Source organism: Sarcophilus harrisii, chromosome 3 (assembly GCF_902635505.1).
Source record: "Sarcophilus harrisii chromosome 3, mSarHar1.11, whole genome shotgun sequence".
NCBI classification, from domain to species: domain Eukaryota; kingdom Metazoa; phylum Chordata; class Mammalia; order Dasyuromorphia; family Dasyuridae; genus Sarcophilus; species Sarcophilus harrisii.
Window position 1 is genome coordinate 400,400,878 of NC_045428.1, and position 22,808 is coordinate 400,423,685.

The 22,808-nt window shown below is 34.2% G+C and overlaps 1 protein-coding gene across 9 annotated transcripts in view; it reads right to left on the reverse strand.

Moving 5' to 3' along the window:
• Positions 1 to 22,808, reverse strand: part of RAPGEF4 (Rap guanine nucleotide exchange factor 4) — a 339,342-nt gene that overhangs the window by 149,384 nt on the left and 167,150 nt on the right. For 7 of the 9 annotated variants that reach the window (XM_031960444.1, XM_031960441.1, XM_031960445.1 and 4 more), the window contains 2 exons: positions 16,199 to 16,271; positions 7,680 to 7,744 (listed from right to left, as the gene is read on the reverse strand). In XM_031960444.1, coding sequence (XP_031816304.1) covers positions 7,680 to 7,744; positions 16,199 to 16,271 — 138 coding nt within the window. The remainder of the gene's footprint in view (positions 1 to 7,679; positions 7,745 to 16,198; positions 16,272 to 22,808) is intronic. The other 2 variants (XM_031960446.1, XM_031960443.1) reach the window with 1 other exon arrangement.

Sequence of the window (22,808 nt, forward strand, 5' to 3'; positions counted from 1 at the left end):
TTACTAGAATGCAGCTTTGGAAAGAGAGGATTGCTACAATAATTAAAGGGGTCAAATAAAAAAATTATGGAACAAAGTTTAGAGAAATTTAACTCAGTCTCAAAAATGGAGACTCAGGGGGTTCTCAAACCGCATAAGAGATATTTTACAAATGTCTGTAAGTAATTCTTTGAATATAAGACAACAGGGAATAGGCTAAAATTGCAATAAGAAAGGTTTAGACATTTTAAAAGAACTGCTGATCAAAATTCTACAATACTGAAACATATCATGATTTTAGAGTTTCCTTCTAGGGCAATTTTTATGAAGATAAATAGCTATCTTCCTTGGATAAGTTTAATATAGTTTTCCCCAGAGGTAGTAAAATGGACTAGATAATGCTTTAAGGTTTCTCTCAGCAATTGCTGACATTCAAATAGCAGAGCTGATACTAGGAAAGACTAAATCTAGATTAAAAGATGTAATCATTGGATTAATTTACCCAAGAAATCTTGCACTTTTCAATCCTGAATAAAGCCTACTTTACAAGTAGTTTTGGCCTCAATTTCTCAAAATAGAGCAAGGAACATGCAAATACATTGAAAGTAAATGATACTCTATATTTTATACTTGTAATCAATTGAATCTAACAACTGAGAAAAAAAAGTCACTATAGAAAAATGTTTCTGAAGACAGAAATATGCTCTTTCATAACTCTAATATCAGCAATAATATCTCAGTCTTTCCTGGAAGAATTATTCATTCCTCAGCTAGAAGAACACTGGTGAAAGGATCAAGGCAGACAGTAGAGAATAGAGCTAGAAATATATTTTTAAAAATTGCTTAATAGTTTCTTTATTTCTTGAGATTTCAAAAAACTAATGTCAGAGACAGTATTTTATAGCACAAAGAGTGTGTAATATTTTTCTTTTATAAACTATGACTACAATAAACACTCAGCAACTGATTTTAAATTAAGCAAACTGGACACTAGATCCATATCTATTTTTTAAAATCAGGAATTAATGCTAAGAGGTCAAAAAAAAATCACAGATTTAGAGAGAGGGCTACATCTTTCATTTTTACAGAGGAGGAAACTGAGAGTCAAGATGGCCAACATCACATACATAATTTTAAGCATAAATATCAGAGGTCATCTTTGAACCCAGGTCCTCTGGAGCCAGGATTTTTTCCCACTATACCATACTAACACTTTCTTTTTCTCCCATATCCTTCTTTCCAGAACTTAGTTTTGTTGTTGTTGTTTTTAAACTATATATATAAAAAGTTCTGCACAGCACTATTGTGAAATTCTAGTTAAAGTGGGTGGATAGCAATAACTTGAATAGCAAAACATATTTTCGATACATTATAGGACTCTATTTTGGTTTTAATTTATTAACGAAAACCCACTTTGGGAGGAAATGTAGATTAAGCATGACTCAAATGAGTGTGCAAACACCTATCAAACATAACCATCTACACTGGAGGATTCAGATTTTTGTCTCTCTGCTTTCTCACCAAAAAAAGTTGATTTTCAAATAAGTCCTTGCTTCAGTTCACGATAAATACAACATATTTAGAAGGAACAAATCGGGCTAAATTCACAAGAAACAACAACTGAAAAAAATCAGATTTTTTAAAAGTAACCTTTCAACTCTTTCTAAAAGCTCCCTTACCCTTAATGTTTAGATGTAAGATAACATCCCAGCACAATAGCAATCCACAATAGTCCTCTCAGGAGTTAAAGAAAGAAGCCACTTCCTGCAGTTGTAGAGTGATCGAGGTGGGGGATAGGAATCCAAAGGAGAAAAAGATCCTCAAGGACACTACCACCCCCAGAAAGAACATAACTCACAAGTGCCAAAACAAACATTTTCTCAGGGGTGCGAGAGTTACAAGTTGTCCTTGAGCACCTTAGACATGAAGCCACCAGTCTTTTCCAGGAGAGCCACGCTATTGCTCAGGCAGGCATATCTGCATTTTCTAGTGGGCTAACTTTGAAAATGAAAATTTACACTACACACAATGCACAAGCTTGGACCAATAGAATTATTAGGGCTAATCTTCACATGCATGATAAGCAGGTTCTCCTTCAAAATCCTAGCAGCAGGCTCTGAATGTACTTGACAATCTGTTTGCATTCCAGAATTCTTGGGTACTACATCATCCTATTAATGATCTTGTGCTTAGTATTTCTCCTACTTTTTCCATCACTCATCTCCAGAAAATAATATATGAATTGCTTTTATTTTTAACAATATAATTGTCATTATTCACATCCCACAGAATTAATTATAACAATAACAAGAATAATAGCTAGAATTTATATCCTTCTTTAAGGTTTGTAAAGCCTTTAAATATATTATCTCACTTCATCATCACAACCACTCTGGCAGGGGGTAGATGCTATAATTTATCCCCATTTTACAAATAAAGAAACAGGCAGACAAAAATCAAGTGACTTACCCAGGGTCATACAATTAAGAAGCATCTGAGGCTAGATTTAAACTCATATTTTCCTTTCTCTAGGTCTAGGGCTTTATCCACTGAATCACCTAGATTAAATCTATGACTACAGACTAAGCTATGTGCTTACTGGTATCAGGGCCAATCTACAATCTGCCGTTGTAGATTAGTACCAGGGCTGAGGATGGAGAGTACCCACCCCAGAAAAGGAATGTCATTTGAATCAGAAGCCAGGGCAAACTAAAAGACTGGACTGGATCAGTAAGAAGGGTCCTTCACAGCCCCAAATCCAAGGGTCTGGAGCTATGTAGGAAATAGGGTATAAGAGGAGAAATTCAGGTGGGAAAGTCAATGTGTATCAGAAATGACTATTCTATTTCCAAAGCTGCTTTCTTTTCTACTCTTCTGGATCCTGCCACAATCTTCTGGTGACTTGTCAGTCAAACCTCCTAGAGCCCAGCTGTACCAGGATGTGTGTGGGTCTATATATTCAGGAGAAGTGCTTGAGCCTGTGTTTCCAGTCAAAGTTTTCCCCATGCCATGCAAACATTTTGCAATTGGAGTTTAATTAGGATTAAAGTATTTTCAAAGACATTACCGATTTCCTTTAAAAATATCAATAAAACATTTCATTATCAAGTGACAAAATATCGAAGTAAGAAAAAAATTAATTTGAAAAGTTCTAAAAAAAAGTGATCCCACGTCTCAAAAGTAAAATTTCTCTTTAATTCTTACTTCCTATAAGGGGTTTCATATACATTGACTTAAACTTGAAACATTTCTATCAAATTCAATATAAAGATGGGACACTGGAGTAAAAATACAAGCTGAGGATGGAAACTGTGATTGACATGGTTATGTGGTTTCAGGGAAATCATAGTTGAAAAAATTCCCTCTGCCTATATAAATCAAGAGCTCAGAAAGGTAATATCAAACTCAAAGACAACAGGGATTGGTGAGTGGATGGGCAGACACTAAACTATATATAAACATCCCAGGAAGCTGCACATTGACTTCCTTTAGAAACATTACCTTTGTTTTATTATGGTTTTATTTATTTTGTTAAATATTTTCCAATTGCATTTAATCTGTTTCTGGACATACTCAGAAGTATTGTGGATCTGGGTATATTGACACCTCTGCTCTGAGATGTTAAATGGATTTCCCAGGGACACAAGGCCAGAATCACCAAGAGGCAGACCTGCAAAATATATCTTCTTGGCTCAGAGGACAGCTCTCTAGCTACTATGTAAAACATTTAGGTAGCATAAATGGGCTCCACAGAAAGTTCCCAACCCCATAAACTTTGTATAGAGAATTATCCCTTATTTTAAACTAGGTGATAAAATAATTGTAATGCTGGGCTTGGAATTAGGAAGACCTGGATTCAAATCTTAATTCAGATATACTACATAAGTCATCCTGGCCAAATCACTTAAACTTACAGAATTTCAGTTTCTTTATCTGTAAAGTGGATCTATTAATAGCACCTATCTTGTAAATTTATTATGAAGATCAAGTGAGATAACATATATAAATGCTTCACAACCTTAAAGCTCTCCTTAAATGCTAACTATTATCATGCCTGAAGAATTCTTCTTTTGGTTTCCTTTAAAAGAGAACTCCATCATAATATTCTATATATTGTAATTCTTTGGTTCTAGCTTTTCTTGGTTATTTTTTCTAATTATACCATAGTTTCCAGAATCTTGGAATCATCTTTGTCAGTTTCCCAACCAGCTAAAGAAGTTTCTGTTTATAATAAAGAGGAAATGAAAATTCATGGAAATGTAGCAATTTTTCACAGGAGATGAGATTGAGTCAGTAAATATAATATAGCCAAAAAGATAGCGAAAAAAATGTCTTCAAAGAGTAATTAAACAAAATCTTCAGTAGGTGTTGGATAAATGGATCCTTTCTACAAATAATATATTCTGAGATTGAAGTTATATTGTAAATTATTTAACTTAATTTCATTAACAGAAGAGGGTAAAGGATAAAATCAGCATAACTCAATGTCTCTATTATCAAGGAAATATTTTATTTATCACAACCCAGAGTTTCTGACTCTAGTTTCTCTCCTTCTACAACTAAAAGGCTGATTATTAATTATTTCTACCTTGTTTAGCATACACAAGTTGCTGAAAGGTATAACAAATTAAGGATATGAATAGCTACCACATTTATTGGTATATGTGATATCTGTGTGTATTTGTCTCTTGGCTAAAGGATCTTCCTTAAATTCCATATGTGAAGTCCCCAGATAAATGATGTTGATTCTGGAAGAAAATCTTCCCTGAAATCCCCTATTTCCACCTAACCAACTCAGAGTCACATTTTGATTTCAGCCTATGTCAACTCACTTTTTGAAAACTACCAATTATGGTTTTTTCTCACATACAAACAAAACCTCAACTATGATGGATGTCACCTTTTACTTAATGATCTGATCCTAATGTCCCACTGAAAAGCCATCTAGTCACAAGGTCACTAAATGCCTACAACATAGAAGTTACTTTTACGTCTCTAGCATTTTTGATCTTCTAGGGCCAGAAATCCTCCTTGCTCCCTACATAGACTTAGAAGACTCATGCATCATCTTAAATCCTTCTTAATCTTAATCCTTCCCTCTCAGATCACCCCCAATTTATGCTATGTATATTTTGTTTGCACACAGTTTTTTGCATGGTATTTTCTGCTTTAGACTGTGAGCTCCTTGAGAATAGGGATGAGATTGTTTGTTTGCTTGTTTGTTGCCTTATTTTGTATCCCCAACACTTAGCATGATTCCTGGATATTAGGTGCTTAATAAATGCTCATCGGCTGAGTTGGATGATCTAGAGTTTGTCTTAGTGAGGAAAGGCAGATTCTGTCATTTGTACCTCAGTAACATGATCACGAATGTATTATTGGGTTTTATGAGATATATCCTGCCAGGGCTATGGCAAGAACAGCTTTCCGAGAGGTTCTTTGGAGGGTGGTGAGACACTAGATGCAGCTGAAGTGAAATGATTCTGATTCTTCAACCTGCTGGCCAGAAATGGAAGAAGCATCATTCTGCACGAAGCTGATTGAGATGGGTTGTGAAAATCTTGCTGAATGATAATATTACAGAACAATATCTTTGGATATTATTGGATAGCTCTGTAAAACACCACAACCTTCCTTACATATAGTTGGTCACATGTAAATAGATACCAATACAGTTGCACATTGGTCGTTTTGTTCAATGTCCTTCAAGGAGACTTGATATCTATAGTATGGAAGTTTGGAAAGTATGGAAGCATAGGCAACAAAGGAGAGTATGCATAACGTTCTAGATGCAGGTAATATGTCTCCCCAGAGAAGAGGATTGCTACCAGCACTCGAGAAGAGGAAGGAAGTACCAATCGCAAATGTTTGAGTCCCAAACTCTAATCCCAAATTGGACTAGTGGTCAGAGAAGCCTTAAAGAGGTGGACAGCATAATATCTGCTTCTATACTATCTTCCCCCATTCCCAAGAGAGTAAAAGTTCATAGGGCTGAACCAGACAAATGGATAAACCCCTAAATGTCAAATACTATGTAATATAATAGAGTGAAAAAAATTGTTGGATCTGATATGTGCTCCCCAGTAATAGGATGGGATGAAAAGTATACTGCCTCATAAAACTGTCCCAGTTAGTATCAGCAATCCATTATTATGAAACACATCAGCATAAGCAACTAAATGTGTTAAGCAAGTATTTACACTTAAATTAATTTATTTCAATGCATAAAGTCCCAACCATTTGCAGTCCCTTCCTTAAAGTCCTTATTAGAATAAACCTTTGTTCATTCATCTTAATTTACTTTTCTTAAATGTTCAACAATTAAATCTTAATAGTGTTTTTATTTTATTCAAAACAATTTTTGTGACAAATAGTCAAAGACAACATTTATTTAGAAAAATGGAGACATTGATGATAAAAAAGATAGTAACTTGATAATGAAGAGAAAATTCCATATGTAAAAGAGAAAGTGTGATTTAAAATAGAGAATCTTAATGTGATGCTTGTGGTCTTATTTTAAAATTATGTTTATAACTGTATTTCAATATAATTTCTGTCATTTATAATTCCATGCATTCTATTTTGTGCACTAAAAAAACATTATTCCGAGAAGAGGCTAGAGGCTCTATTAAATTCCTGAAGTGTCACATAACAAAAAAATGAAAAATTTCTCCCTGATTTAGATGAGACAATGATACTAAGATACAAAGGGAAAAACACTAAGAAGGAATGGTACAAATGTGAGCCTCAACACCCAACAAGCTTTTAAACACTTTCCTCAGCAAAGAAGAGAGATTTGATAAATACTTTAACCAAATTCCAGGAAAAGGACTAAGAGATTTTCTGAATATCTTTTACATGGCAAAAAGTAAAAGAGAAGCATGAAAATTCTATAATATTGCCATCTAAGAGTAATAAGGTATCACAGGAGAACAGTAATAAAGCATTTCAGACACTAATCACACTGAATAGAACTTCAAATTAATTGCATTCCTTCTCTTTCAATTGCTAACACTTCTAGGTTGCCATGGAGATTTAGATGTCCATGATGTCATCTTCAATTAATTTGCCTTTTCAAAGGTGTCAAAAACAATAACAATTAGTTAGTTATACATAAATATGCTGCCATTGAATGAGTCATGAGACTGGGAGACCATAGGCTTAGTACTAACTTTCTAGTTATGATGATGGGTTTGAATTGAGCCATTTACCTTTCACCTGATTATGAAATCAAATGAAACAGAATAAAGAAAGATTGTCATCTTTGGGGAAGAGAAAGTGAGGAATAGCTGAAGGTCCTCATCTGCAGATAGGAATACCTCAAATCTCAGATTTCAAATTGTTCCTACTGAACCAACAATAACAACAACAGATACCAAATACACTCAAAACATCCTTTATGTTTTGTAAAGTGGGGGTAAATTGTTCTACTGCTAATTGTTGCAGCCAGAGGAGCAGAGATGGAATTTCTTTTCTGCTCCAAAATATTTATCACATGCACGTTTATGACAAGCAAAATTTGCTACCTTGTCATTCACTCCTCAGACCAAATTTTTCATCTCTATTTCCTATTTTCCTTTTTTCAATTTTAAAGTTTTTCATCAAAGCTTGGAAGATGTAGAGAGCAGAAGATATGTCTTTTTTAACATGAAGAAACTTAAGGGGCTCTCTCTGCTGGTAAAGTTATTATTATTTTTTACCTTATTACAGTTTTTAGAAGCTGAGCAGAGATTGCTGCTACTCACATTCTCCTTGTCAGGCATCCCTGGGGGAAAAAAGAAAAGAACATAAATTATCAAGGAAAGTTGCAAACTTTGAAATCTTCCCAAATGCTGTTACGAAACGAAGGGACAAATATATTATAATTAATTTATACTATAGGTGGGCCAAAATTTACAATCTTAAAAAAAATTAGCAACTTTTTGAAAAGCTTTTTAAAAAATAAATAAAAATTGGAAATGGGCTAGGACTAAAAATATCACTATGAAATTATAAAATTTACATCTTAATATGCTCTAATATTTTCATCATTTTTCCAAGAAAGCAGAAATCATGCCAAGATACTGGTAACCATATTTGCTGATGTGTCTATCATCACACAACTAAATGCAGCTCCTATTTCTCTTGTCTGCTTCTTCTCACTCTTGGGATTGCTACTCTGGAGTCAACATGATGAGTGAATGACATAATGAAGAAAACAGAGAAAAAGCCATGAATAGACAATGATGTGAACATTCACAGGAGCCAGGTGTTGTTCAACTGAGAAAGAACAGACAATTCTTAAGCAAACACAGCTCAAGGGGCAGGCCCATGTCATGTATATTGACTTAGTACAATGTATAATTTTAAAATAAAGGGTGTGCAAAATGAATATAGCATTTAAATTGTTTTACACCAAAAATGCTGTTTATAAATGCATATAATACGTGTAAATCCAGGATCACCAGTATAGATGAACAATGAGACGGACTCGGAGTTGAACAGAAGGGTAGATTACTTTGAGAAAATTGCACACTCCTTTGCTGATATCAGAGTTTCCCTGAAAACAAACGTCCAACTTTCAATAATAACATTTCATTGATATTACTAGATGGTAAGAAGACATGAACTGCCACTATCAAAAAGTGAAAATGAATGTCACATTGAGAATAATGGAGAGGGGAATGATGGGTGTGACCACTTATAATGTAGAACCAAAGAGAACTGCAAAGATGAACAGGAATACCAGATTTCATCATGGATTGTAGGACAAGAAGAGAAGACAGGTTGGTCCCAGGGGAAAAAATGAAAACTGCAAGACAATTATTTGCAATGTCAGAAGAAAGTAAGGAAAAGTAAGGAAATCTCTAGCATGTTAAGTAACTCCCATGGTAACTTTGGGGAGGACACTGACAGGTGTTCAGGATGGGAAGAATGGATGGGTTGTGATGGTATTGTTGGAGGAAACTCCTGAACCCATAAACTCACAGATCCTTCTTTGAGTATTGAATAAATGCATATTGTAGGTTTTACTCTGTCACTATTACAGGAGCCATGAATGTCTTTATGGATAATAGAGGAGCAAGCTCCAGGAATTGTACAAGAACAAAAATATCCCAATTCCTCTCTTGAATCCTTGATCATAATTTTCTGACAAAGACAAACATTTAAGATACTCAGGAAGGAGAGCTGAATCAGCAAGAAGCACAAGGATGGGTTGAGTCCTAGATCTGAATTGTCAGGCAAAGTAATGATCCTTCAGTGTTAACTCTCTAACATCATTCATTTATTCATCCCAAAATGGTTTTTTAATAAAGCTTTTTATTTTCAAAACACATGCATAGATAATCTTTAACATTCACCCTTACAAAACCCTGTGTTCCAATTTTTTTCTGTTCCTTCCCTCCACACATCCCAGATAGCAAGCAATCCAATTTATGTTAAGTATATGCAATTCTTCTATACATATTTTCACAATTATCACATTGCACAAGAAAAATCAGATCAAAAGGGAAAAATGAAAAAAAAAAATCTAAAAAATGTTAACAACCCTAAACACTCAAAACCACATTTGTACTAATAACATGTATATATGATGAAAATAACTAGAATTATATATTGTTTTCAAAGCACTGGGCAGATTATCTCATTTGAACCTCAAAACATCCTCTGAAGTAGATGCTTTTCTTATGTGCATTTTGCAAATAAGAATAGTGAGCCAAACCTGAGATTTGGTCTAGGTCACTCAACTAGAATCTGAAATAGAAGCAATATTCAAATTTAGGGCTTCCTGAATTCTAATTCAGTGCTTTACCCACTGTGCCATTACCTGCCTGTCAAAACATATATAATACTTTATGATTTTGCTCAGTGCTTTAATACATAATTTTATTGACTATGTGTGTGGCACATTGCCAGTAACTGTGGGGGATATAATGACTGAAGAATAAAACACAATTCTTGCTCTAAAAGGGTTTTTTAAAGTGGATTCTACATGACCATCTGCAATACAAGGCAGGATATGATAAACAAGGTATTGGAACTATATTGGGAATTCTTCAGAGAGAGGTCACTTCCAGCTGATCTGATGACAGAAAGCATTTATGGGAAGAAGGCATTAGAATATGGCATAAAGGGATGGTAAGATTTTCTGAACAATTATGAATCCCTAACAAAAGAGAGAGGACCTAGGTGGCACAGAGGATACAGTGCCAGCCCTGGAGTGAGGAAAAACCGAGTTTAAATGAGCTGAGACACTGTGTAGACACACTAGCTGTGTCATCCTAGGAGAGTCACTTAACCTGTTTGCCTCAGTTTCCTCATCTGGAAAATGAACTGGAAAAGGAAATAGCAAACCACTCCGGAATCTCTGCCAAGAGAATCCTGAATGGAGGTCATAAGGAGTTGTATTCCACTGAAATGACTGAAAAAACAACAAAAGAATTCCAAAACAATCATGAGCCTCTAACTAAAGAGAAGAGGATGTGATGAGGAAACGGTATTCTTCCTCTAAGTATTGATTGACAGAAACTATAGAATGAGAAATCCTCTCATAAGAGTCAGAGGAAAGAGAGAAGAGATTTGGTGGCTGTTGATTTCCTGTTAAGGGGTAGACATTTGTTGTCCTGATAACAATGTCTTTTGTAATCTCTCAGCTCTTATCTAAGACAAAACAGAGAAACTCCAGATGAAGTTTCTTATCAGATGGACACAAGTGATAATGAGAAAAGAAATCACTGCCAAAAATGACAGAATATTGGGCAAGAAACTCAAGACCACAGGGCCTATTGAAAGCAAGTAATCCAGAATTTAAATGAAGGAAAGGAGGGAACAAACATTCAATTAGCATGTACTGTGTGCCAGCTATTAAGCTAAGCATTTTATAAAAATTATCTCATTTGAACCTCACATCATTCCCGGGAAGTAGGTGCTATTATTATCCCTATTTCATAATTTAGAACACTGGGACAAATAGAGTTAACTGTCATGCCCAAGATCACATAGCTAGTCTGCATTCTATCCATGGCCCCACCTATCTGCAGTAAAAGCTGCTTGGGGTATTGAACAGTTGTCTAAAATAGTCAAATCCAAATGAAATTTGGATTTCTGTGTCCCAGCAGCAGGTGAAAACTGCCTATGGATATCCACCAAACAATATTAGAGTAGCTACAATGAAAGTAGAAGAGTACTTGAAATACTAATAACTTTATGGGTGATAAAATCTAAGAATGGGACCAATAGTAAAAAATCTAGGGCTCAAAATTTCTAAATTAGCAGCTCTCAAACTTTTGGGTCTTGGGAGCATTTTATAATCATAAAAATTATTAAGGACTTAACCTCCAAAGAGCTTTTGTTTATGTGGACTATAGCTACAGATACTTTTTAGAAATTAAAACATCTTAGTATTATTATTAAAAATAGCTTTCACCTCATGAACACCCTGAAAATCCAAAAGAAGCCTCTTCTTCCCATAACCATATTTTAAGAACTTCTGGTTTAAGAAAAAGCAAAAGTTACTAAGATTCTGATGAAAGGAAGCAAATTTTAACCTCACTAAGACTTGGAGGGAGAAACCCATGATGGGCATACTTTATTTAAAAGACATAAGATATATTAAAATGGAGAGCAAGTAGAGAAGGGTAATATGTTAAGATAGCTAAGCAGCTAGGTTGCACAGTGGATAGAGGACCAGTCCTAGAATCAGGAGGACCTGAGTTCAAATTCAAAAAACTGCATGACCCTGGACAAGTTAATTAATCCTGATTGCCTCCAAAACAAAACAAAAATATATCATTTTTGTGATGAAATCCAGAAACCAGAGAAAGGGAGAATAGCAAAGAGCATTTTGAGTGAAGAGCAATAGAAGAAAGAGAAATTATTTTTTCATTATAGCATACCACAGACTGCTATTGTGTGAACAGAAGGAAATAGAAGAGTTCAGGAAATAGATAAAAACCCTGGCAAAGAGGAAACAATTAGAGACTTCAATTATCCAGAGCAGTTTCAATGATCCAAAGCTGATTTCTCTTTCACAAAGAAAGCAGCTAATAACTTTTTAACTATGTCTGAAAGATAATTTTGCCATCTAAAAAGCAGAGGAATCTGTAAGGTTTCTATTTTCTATCCTGGATCTGATTCTCACTAGGAGCAGTGAACAAGTATTCATTAAGTATCTACCATGGGCCAGGAACTGAGCAGTTTCACAAATATTATCTTATTTGATCCTCAAAACAATCTTTGTTGCAAATACTGCTAAGGAAGAAGTAATTTCTGAGATGAAAATGATGAGAACATTGGAAAGATGTGGCCATTCCCTTCTAGAATTTATGATAGAGGAGAGGATAGGGAGGCACATGCAGTTGGATAATATACTAGATTTTGAGAAAGTATGAAGGCTCCAATGAAAGATAGATCGGATTATCTTAGACTAGAATTCTCTAGGGAAAATCAGCCTAGCAGAGATGGAAATTTCCGAAGAAACAAGAAATTACAGTAAAAAGAAAAAAAAGAGAATTATTTAAACTGATTTGTATACAGCGAGCTTAGATTGATACACACACACACACACACACACACACACACAGAGAGAGAGAGAGAGAGAGAGAGAGAAGCTGATGAGGTGTCTATACTAAGAGGGACACCAATATAGTGAACTCTAGGATCAGGGACAGTTAGGCTACCTAAGAAGAGGTGACCCAGCCCAGGATAAAAAGAGAGCAGGTCAGAATTTTCATGCTGATTAGCAAAGCAATGGGGCCCATCAGTAGCAATTACACTTCCAGCTTATAAGAATTAGGAAGATCCACACTTAAAAAAACAAAACAAAACAAAACAAAACAAAACAAAACCAAAAATATATGGACAAAGATAAAAGCAAGAAAATATAACAAAGAATGAACAAAAGACTTTGGAATATTTTTGCAAAAGGGTTTCAGTAGTGCTAAATTCAAAATGAAATGAATAAAGCTGGTGAGGAACATTAAGGACAATAAAATGTTATTGTTTGCAGACATTGTTTTTATTGGAGTAGTTGAGGTTGTGGTAACTAATAACAGAGAGAAGGAAATGCTGTCTATTTCTTTTGTTTCTATTTTTTTTCCGATCAAAAAGGTCATCTTTGCACTGGAAATGACAGAACAAAAATAGCCAAGAGGAAGGAGATTCACAAGATAGGTAAGTAAAGAAATAGTGTGTGAATACCTATCTGCATTTAGTGGACTTAAGGAATCTGATCTCAGTAAATTATATCCTTGGATATAGAAAGAATTGTAAATATAATTGCTAAGCTTAATGATATTTGAAAGTTTGAGCAGAATTGGAAAGTTACCATGAGATGGGAGAAGGGAACACATCCTAAGTTTCTAAAAGAGTAAGAGAATAGTTTGATTTTGATTCCCAGGAAAATACCGAAGTAAATCAATAAAGAAGTGGGATAAGGAATTTAGTAGCCTCCCAACTTGATAAACACATTAGCCCAACAGGAAGCACAAAAAACAGAGTAATCCTGACACAAAACTTGCAGGAATTGTCAAAAGCTTTCTCCAAGTAGTGAGGTTGATTATTTACTAGCCTCTAATTCTTCAGGAGTCTTCTCTCCATCCATCCAGCATTAGTCAAAACTAATTTTCAGGTCCTTATTCCCTTTCCCTAAATCCTGGTCCTAGGCACAATTAAGAGCTCTTTGAAAACCATTCAGACTTAATTGGTTTAGGGGACAGTGCCCCATTCCCTCTGGAATCTTATTGGGGTTTTCAATTATACCCAGGAATCTAATGGACTTATTACCAATATTGTCCTTGACTCGCCTTCATTTTGTGAGTATTTCCCCATAATATAGCTATTTTGCCTTGATGTCTTGTTGTGTCATGTTTCTTATACTGTGTTGCATTCAGAACTTCTCTAAGTCTGTATTGGATGAATGGTTAGTAAACATGTAGAAAAATAGGAGGCTATTATAAAGAGCCAGCAGAGCATCATTAAGAATGGGTTAAACCAGATTATCTTTATTTCTTTTTTAATGGGACTAATAAATTATTAAATTGAGGATATGCTTCTCCTAAATACCTAATACTATTCATGTGGAAGAAATAAGGAGATGTTTATACTTGGGATTGGCTGAGTCTAGACATGTGATTTCCTTGATGTAGAGAGAAATGTGGACTAGATGATAAAATAATTAAATGGTTTTGGAACTGGTTGAGTAGCCAGACTCAAAAAGTATTCATTGATGATTCAATGTCTCTTGGAAGGATATGTCTCCAGTGGAGTACCTCAGGAAGCTCTGTTTAGCCCTGTGCTATTTGAAGATTTTATCAATGGCTTCCCAAAGGTCTAAGTGGAATGCTTATCTGTTTTAAGATAATACAATATCGAGATTAATATTTAACACACTGGATAGGAATCAAAACTGCAAAAGATCTTTGTAAGCTAGAATATTGGCCTGATTGTAATGAAATGAAATTCAATAAGGATAAATGTAGAGTTTTACAGTTAGGTTAAAAAAAATTACTTCACAGATATAGTTTCAGGGAGAAGATTTACAGTCAAATGGTAAAGATAGAAGCCCCTGTAAGTAGTTAAAGGAATGTCTGCATGGTCCTGAAGAAGAGATGGAAGGTTTGATCTATTTTTCTTTAGAGAAATTTAGAGGTGAAAAGGAAAAAAAATAGGAAAGTAATTCAATGAGTATAAGGAGGATTTTTTTTAAAGAATAAGATAGGTCTTAGGATATTTATAAATTGAAGAAAAGAATCAGTGAAGATGAAAAACTTGAAGATGTGAGGAGGGTCAAAGCAAAAGGTATGGATGAAAAGACAGAAAATACATGAGGTGAAATGGAGGGAGGGAGAGTCTGCTTAGTACATTAAAGTAGAAAGTAAGAACATTGGCTAAGATTAAGAAAAGTAGAGGTAGATTTGAGGGACATGCATGTGTTTAAGATTTAAAACAATTACAGTAAAGTTCTGAGGTAGTGAGGTAACAAGAAGGGTTTATGTACACTTTTGTACTTAGGTGTTGAGATGATAAAACATTTAAAAATGTATGTTGTGTCATATATATACAAAATATATTAATAAAGAGTAAAGAATACTGTATTTTCTTAGAATTTATGAAAAAATTTCCAGTAACCCTAAAGAGAAACATAAGTTGCTCTCATAAATCGATGGATAACTAGACTTCAATTACTCTTATATTTCATCAAGTCTGCAAGGCAGGCATTACCCACTAAAACAGATATTGGCATAAAAGAACACACTTCTTTTTATGTTTATGTAAAGATTGATCTTTTACTAAAGGTGTAGAAATTGCAGAAACCTTGATTTTATTCCAGTAAATAATGAATCATTATGCTATTTGAATCATTATACTCTTCATGATCAATATAATAAAAAATGCATAATAGGCAAAAGCTGATTTTGCAGCTCCAGCAGCTCTCAGCTCTTAGATATAAAATCTGTATAAGGCAAAGATGGTCCCTGACGTTTTTAATGGAAGCACAGTAGTGACATAGGGTTTTAGTGCAATATGGAGACCTTTGGAAAAGGTATTTTGTTTTTATAAGTATCTTATGTCTTTACAAGGTTGTTAGTGTTGCAGCAGAAAGAGCACTGACATGGATTTATGGCCAGAAACCCTGAATTTGAATTCTGTCTCAATCACTCAATAGATATATGGCTCTGGGTTCTTTTTATTCAATTGTCTCATCTATAACAGGAAGATAATAATAGCATCTCATGGAGTAGCTGTGAAGTTCAAATTAGATAATTTATTAAAGTTTTTGAATTAGATAAATGCTAGCTTTTTGTTGTTGTTCAGTCATTTTTGTGATGTCTGCTTTTTTGTGATCCTATTTGAGATTTTCCTGGCAAAGATACTAGAGGGTTTTGCTATTTCTTTCTCCAGCACATTTTACAGATGTGGAACATGAGATAAACAGGTTAAGTGACTTATCACAGGTCATCCAGCTAGTAAGCGGCTGAGACTAGATTTGAATTCAGGAAGATAAATCTTCCTGACTTCAGCCTGGCATTCTATCTATTGTATCACATAACTGCCCAAATGCAAGCTTTATACAGCTAGTAGAGATCCATCCTACATAAACCAAAACCATAAACATACTCTAATATTTAAAATCAATTAAATATACACACAACTCTGCATACATCATACTAACAAACCATTATAATGTCTGTACACATTTGGTTTAAATTTTTAAACATAACATTTTCAAAATACTTACTATCATTGTTGGCGCCGGTTTCCATAACACCATAAGGAGGAGCCAAAAGTCCCGCCATATATTGTCGATATTTCTGAAAGAGAGCATGATAAACTAAACACGTTTGCATTTATTCATTTTGAATAGCCACAGATTTATACTTTTAAAGACAGCAACTTTGGGTCTCATAAAGCAGCTGAGGTGTGTATTTATAGATCCATAAATTTGCTCTGTGATGATATAAAATATACCTGTCTTTCAAACAAGGCTCCTGGGGTAGGATTGTGGGTATTCTCCCATATAGGAGAATTATATCATTTACATATTTCTGTTTGTTTTATTGATTGATTGAACATATATTTCCTACCCATCTAATACAGGATCAATTATTTGTAATGTGAAGAGTTGATAATTGCAATACTTGAATTTTTTTTATAGCTGCACAAATTTAAAAAAGTGCTTTCTTAATAAGTGAATCTCACTAAATTAGCTTCCTTTAAAAGAGAGAAATGCCTTTCTTTAGAAAGGATATTTATAAAGAAGATGATTTCGTGCTGTTAACCTATTTCAATTCACAAGCTACACCTGCATTTTATGTGTCCTCGGAGAAACTTTTAAAAGAGGATGGCTTAACTGAGAAGTCTTTGGATAGAAATAAAGTAGCATTAAATTCCTTCTGTCCACTGGCAAAGACACAATCCATAATGTAACCTCCATAAATATATTAAGAGTCTGGAGAAGATACAAAGACCAAAGGTACATTGCTCCTATGCTGACAGAATTTGCAATATAGCAATTTTTTCACCAACAACAGTATTAACCATCTTAATTACAGAATTTTGACCTGTAAGGGATCTTAGCAACTAGCTTCTCAACATGGCTTTTTTTTTTTTCACCAGACTTGGCTCCAAATGACTGAAATATTTGCAAAAATCAAACTAAACAGTCAAGAATGAAGATATGAGGTTTCTGAAAGAACATGCCCTCCTTCCAAAAATTCTGAGGAATTCCAAAATATTCTAAGCCATGAAAGCATACTTATAATAAGCATTTCATTTTATGAGATGACGACTTTTAAAAGAGCAACACTTATTTACTTAGATATGTTTTAGTATGTTTATTGAAACAGCCTAATTTCCTTACAGACACATTTTATTATGTACGTAAATTACTTTCCTTGACTAAGTCTTGTTGAAATAACTTTCATGTCCTTTTCAATTCTAAATTTGATGACCCTATAAAGAGGAGTTCATGAATTTAATAAATATTTTTTCAGCACTATGATTTTTAAATGGTGCTGAATACTGGGGGGAACAGTATTAACACTGTTTAAACACTGTTAATAACACACAGATTTTAAAAACATGAAGATTCCCAAATTTAATAGGATTCCCAAAATGAGCCTGCTGAAAATATGTACTATTATTTTCAGAAATGACCATGATGAAAGAAGAGAGCAATATATAGAACAGGTGATAAGAACTTGAGTTTTTATACTACAGGAAATGGAGATTCTTTGAAAATTTTGTATGACATTGGAATGATTAAAACATTATTTTAGGAAGATTGGTCTTGTGGTGGTGCTGACAGCACTTGGTGACCAAAAGATTTCAAGCCCAGGGGACTCAGAAAATAATTCTGAAGATTCTACAGTGAAGTATCCCTACACTCTTCGCATACATGATACCACTTATTTTAATTTACTGGTCTTAGTACAATTAATTCCAAAACAAACATAAAGCAACCAACTGAAGTTGGGAGACATTTCATAACAAAACTGAAAATGAGTATTAAACTGTCTCCCAGGTAATAAATACAGTCCTCCTCTTTCATGATGAAAACTGAGCTTTTATTGTGCAATGTCATGTATATTTATGTGTTTATATTTATGAATATACATAAAAATTAAACAGCATCAAAAGAATCAACACTTCATAGTGTTTGTGGGCTACATAAACTGTCAGCAGAAAGGCTTCATCTGCTCTGATGGGCAGCTGGTAACACTAAGGATTCTGGCAAACATCTGGCCCATTGGTAGCTCTGAATGGTGTCTGTAATGTAACATTGATGCTTTCTCAAAAGACACAATCTTCTTCCTTATGTCAGTCAGGATTTTCCTGGTTCATTTATTTTTCTTCTTGGGCAAAGACATTTACACCTGTATGCAAACCAAGTCAACCAAGACAAAATTATCTTTTTTTTTCATTTTTCTTTTCATGAGTTCATTAACTATTCATATTGCCCACAGGGCCAGGCCAGCATCTAATATTCCTGAATACTGCCTCTTGAAAATGGCCATATTTCATCTTATTGTCTATTTCTTTATTATATCACTGTTTTGCTTTCTTTTTACTCAATAGAAGTGGTCAAACACTCTTATGCAGAATTTCTACAAGATTCTATTAAATAAAAGAATTCCAGAAAAGTGCCTGGAATAAATTGTTCTTAGACTAAGGTTCCATAGATTTCTGACACTCTCTAAAAACCAATTTCTTTGCCTTTGCTTCTTAATGTGACATCTTACTTTGCAGGAAAGTGTTAGAAATGAAACTAATCTCCCGGGTCTTTTTGAGTGGATACTTAAAAAGTTTCCCATTTTAACTAAGAATGAAAAAGGCAGTCCAATTTGTGTGAATAAAACATGAGCTCAAATTAAAAATAAATCCATATGTTAATCTCATGACTAAATAGGAAAATGGAGCTTAGAACTGTATAATTTTACATATAGAAATGAAAAACACACATTTTCAAATGTGGTAGTAATAATCTAACACATATTAGCTAAAACTGGCTCACCATCTCTGTGTTCATCCCATATAAAATGCCTTACATGAATCAGGCAGAAATAGTTAACTAGAATAAGGCTGTGTAAGAAAAATGATGGTTCCAAATGTATTCACATAAACCATCCATCTATAAAGCCTTCAGTTTTTTGCACCTCCAAGTTGAAAATATAATGTTGAACTCAGAGACAAATACAGATGCTGTCTCTTGAAAATAATACTACCTGAAATAATTCTGGAACCTTGTTGTGAATTAGAACAATTTATACTTCATAATACTTTATAAAATAACAATTTTAGTAACTGATAATATGGCTAAGTCTCAATTACTCTGAATAATGAATCCCATGAATCAGTCACATTATTTGAATCTGTTCTGTTTGTTTTCATTGGCCCACAACCAAGTACCATATTTTAAATAATTAAAACTTCAAATAGCACAAATTTAAATACATATGAGGATTCATATTCAAACTAATCTGGACCTAGCTATATTAGCATTTTTTCTTATTTATTGTCTTGCTGTTGCTACAAACTGTACCTTATATATCATTAGGAAAAAAAGTTATAGGATAAAATTTAAAACACTGAAAAACCAAAAAAAAAAAAAAAAAAAAGCATAAAACAGGAAAAAAAAACTAGCAAATTTTGGAAGAAAAGACTTTTGAAAGAGCAAGGGAAAAGAATTGGAAATTTTAAGTTGCCAGTGACAAAATGAAAATATACAAGCCAAAAGACCTGAAAATAATAATTAGCTTATATAATGTTTTAAAGTTTGTAAATCACTTTTTTCTTAATGACCTGAAGAGGTAAGTAATGATTATACAATTCCCAGTTTAGACATGAGGAAACTGAAATTCTGAGGGTTAAATTATTTATCAACCCTCACACAGCTATTAAGAGTTTGATGTTAAACTATCCCTTATATCAACTCATAAAATCCAGTCAACAAAGAATTTTTAAGGACTTACTATGTGTCTGCCACTGTATTAAATATGGGGGATACAAAGAAAAGCCAAAATAATTGTAATAGCATGCTATCCTTAATAAAAATATTAGCCACTTCAAGAAATATCATTTGAGATCTCATGACATGAAACCTCCATATCTCCAGCATGTCGAAAGCTAATAAAGTTTTTATTCAAATGACTGCTTAGTAGCACCATAAATTACTACAAAGGTGTATTTCAAATGTATACCTGAACCTGTGTACAGGAAATTCTAGGGAAAGCTGCAGATGTTACTCAATGAAAAGTTTGGGGCTGGTAGGAGCCAGTTAACCTCTACAGGGGATGCTAGCACTTTGCCTTCTGAAAAGAAGCCACATAGTTGTGGATTTGGCTTAAAGATAATTTAGTTCAGATCTGAAAAATTTATCAGCAAAGTCTAGTAATTAGGACCTAATTACCAATTCTGTACTAGACTGCAGTCAGCTAGGACTAACAGAAATAGCAACCATTTCTGTCTGATGACACTTACTAACATATTCTATTCTATGGTTTTGAAGGAATAACCAAGTCTATATCACTAATTCACAGGTATATCATATATGTGCTTAGATATAGGGATATGATCTATAGTTATCTTCCTGAGAGAGTTCCAGGGGAAAATAACAGACATTTAAATAATGAAATTTCCAATATATTTTTCTTTGTTTTTCCTACCTGTTTTTATATATTTTTCTGTTAGAAGAATAAAACAATATTCCAGGAAGGATGAAGATGCCTCCAAAATTAGGGCTGGGGTGTGGTGAAAGAGCAGAAGATGGAAGGCAAGAAAGAGAAACTTACTTGTAGATACTAAATGTTTACCAAAAATGTCATCTGGAGACTATCCTTGTTTTAAATATCTATCTGGGAATTCCCAATCCCTATATTTATGCACACCTGCATTTTTGATTTCCTTCACAAGCTAATTGTACAATAATTCAGAGTCTGATTCTTTTTGTACAGCAAAATAATGTTTTGGTCATGTATACTTATTGTGTATCTAAGTTATATTTTAATATATTTTAACATCTACTGGTCATCCTGACATTTAGGGGAAGGGGTGGGGGGGTAAGAGGTGAAAAATTGGAACAAGAGGTTTGGCAATTGTTAATGCTGTAAAGTTACCCATGTATATATCCTGTAAATAAAAGGCTATTAAATAAAAAAAATTATAAAAAAAAATATCTATCTGGGTAATTTGGAACATAGGGCAGTACTCCTAGACACAATAAGACTTGGATTCAAATCCCACATGATACTTATTAGCCATATGGCCCTGGGCAATCCTTCAGTGTCTCAGTCCCATCATCTGTAAAATGAAGGCAGGGAACTCAATGTCCGCCAAGTCCCTTTTAGCACTAGATCTGTAATCTTAAACTTTATCAATAGTAAAGGAGAAACTTTCAATTATTTTTGAAGCTTTTTAGATGCCTGTAATTCTATCAGCTAGATTTTAAAAATATAGACTATTTTAAAACTGTGGTAGCCAGTCGTAAAAACAATAAAATAAAAATAAAAAAATCCCCTCCCAGCAAATCAATGGAGATTGAAAGTCTAGTTCTCGCTGGAACTAGAAGAACTGAAATGAAATTGGATCATAAGTATTCCATCATTTTATGCTAAATATTATTTGAGACAGTAGCCCAGAGGTGTTAGGATAACTATCTCTCTTGAGGACTGGGGAGTAGGGTTGGGAGTGGCAAGTGCATTTGTGTGTGTACCACTCTTAGTCATTTGGGTAGGAATTTGGAGTAACAATGTTGAGAGAAGGGAGAGAAAAAAGAAACTTGAAGTTTTCTTAGTGGGTGTTCTTAACCTTTTTGGTGGCATGGGTACCTTTGACAGTCTGGGAAAGCACACGTAAACCCCTTCTCAAAATAATGGAGTTTTTAAAAAATATTTTATTTTTCCAAGTACATGCAAAGATAGTTTTCAATATTCACTTCTGCAAAACCTTGCATTCCAAAGTTTTCTCTCTCCACCTTCCCCCTCCCCAATTCAGCAACCAATCGGATATAAACATGTGCAATTGTTCTAAACATATTTCCATATTCACCATGCTACCCAGGAAAAATTAGATCAAAAGGGGGGAAAAGTGACAAAAAAAAATAAGAAAACAAACAACAAAAACAACAACAAAAGATTGTTAGTGAAACATGCTTTCACCATGTGAAATGGTGAAAATGCTGTTTTGATCCCTATTCAGTCCCCATAGTCCTCTCTTTAGATACAAATGGCTCTCCCCATCACAAGCTCATTGGAATTTCCTTGAATCATCTCATTGTTGAAAGAAGCCACATCCATTATAGTTGATCATCACCCAAAAAATGTTTTAAAGTGATATGTAAAGAATAAAAAAGGAAATCAACTGTATTGAAATTTTGTTATCAAAATACTTAAACAGAAATTTGTGGACTCCTATTATTAACTCCTATTTTACAGACTAGGGAAGAAGATAGGAGTTTGAGAAGACAATCCTGGATGAGTCCCTGAGATGGGAGGACATCAGAGGTCATCTAATCCTATATTCTCAATTTTACAGATGAGGAAAATGAGACCCAGACAATTAAGAGTCTTGCCCAAGGCCACAGTGGTATTAAGTAGCAGAACACAAGTCCTTTTACTCCAGAGTCAACACTACTCTGTCCAGTGCACCAGAAAACTTCTATCTAAGGTCCAAGTTGTCTGCTGCTGCCCAAACCTGTGACCTGTAATTTTACTTGTGAAAGAATTTGGTGGGAATTCCTGGAAGGAGGGAACAGGAAGCAAGGCTACAAGTCTAGAGTTGTTGCTGCCACCACACCCGTGCTTCCAACAACAGGCAGTGAAGAAAAGAGCTTATCAGCGGCTGCCCTGTTA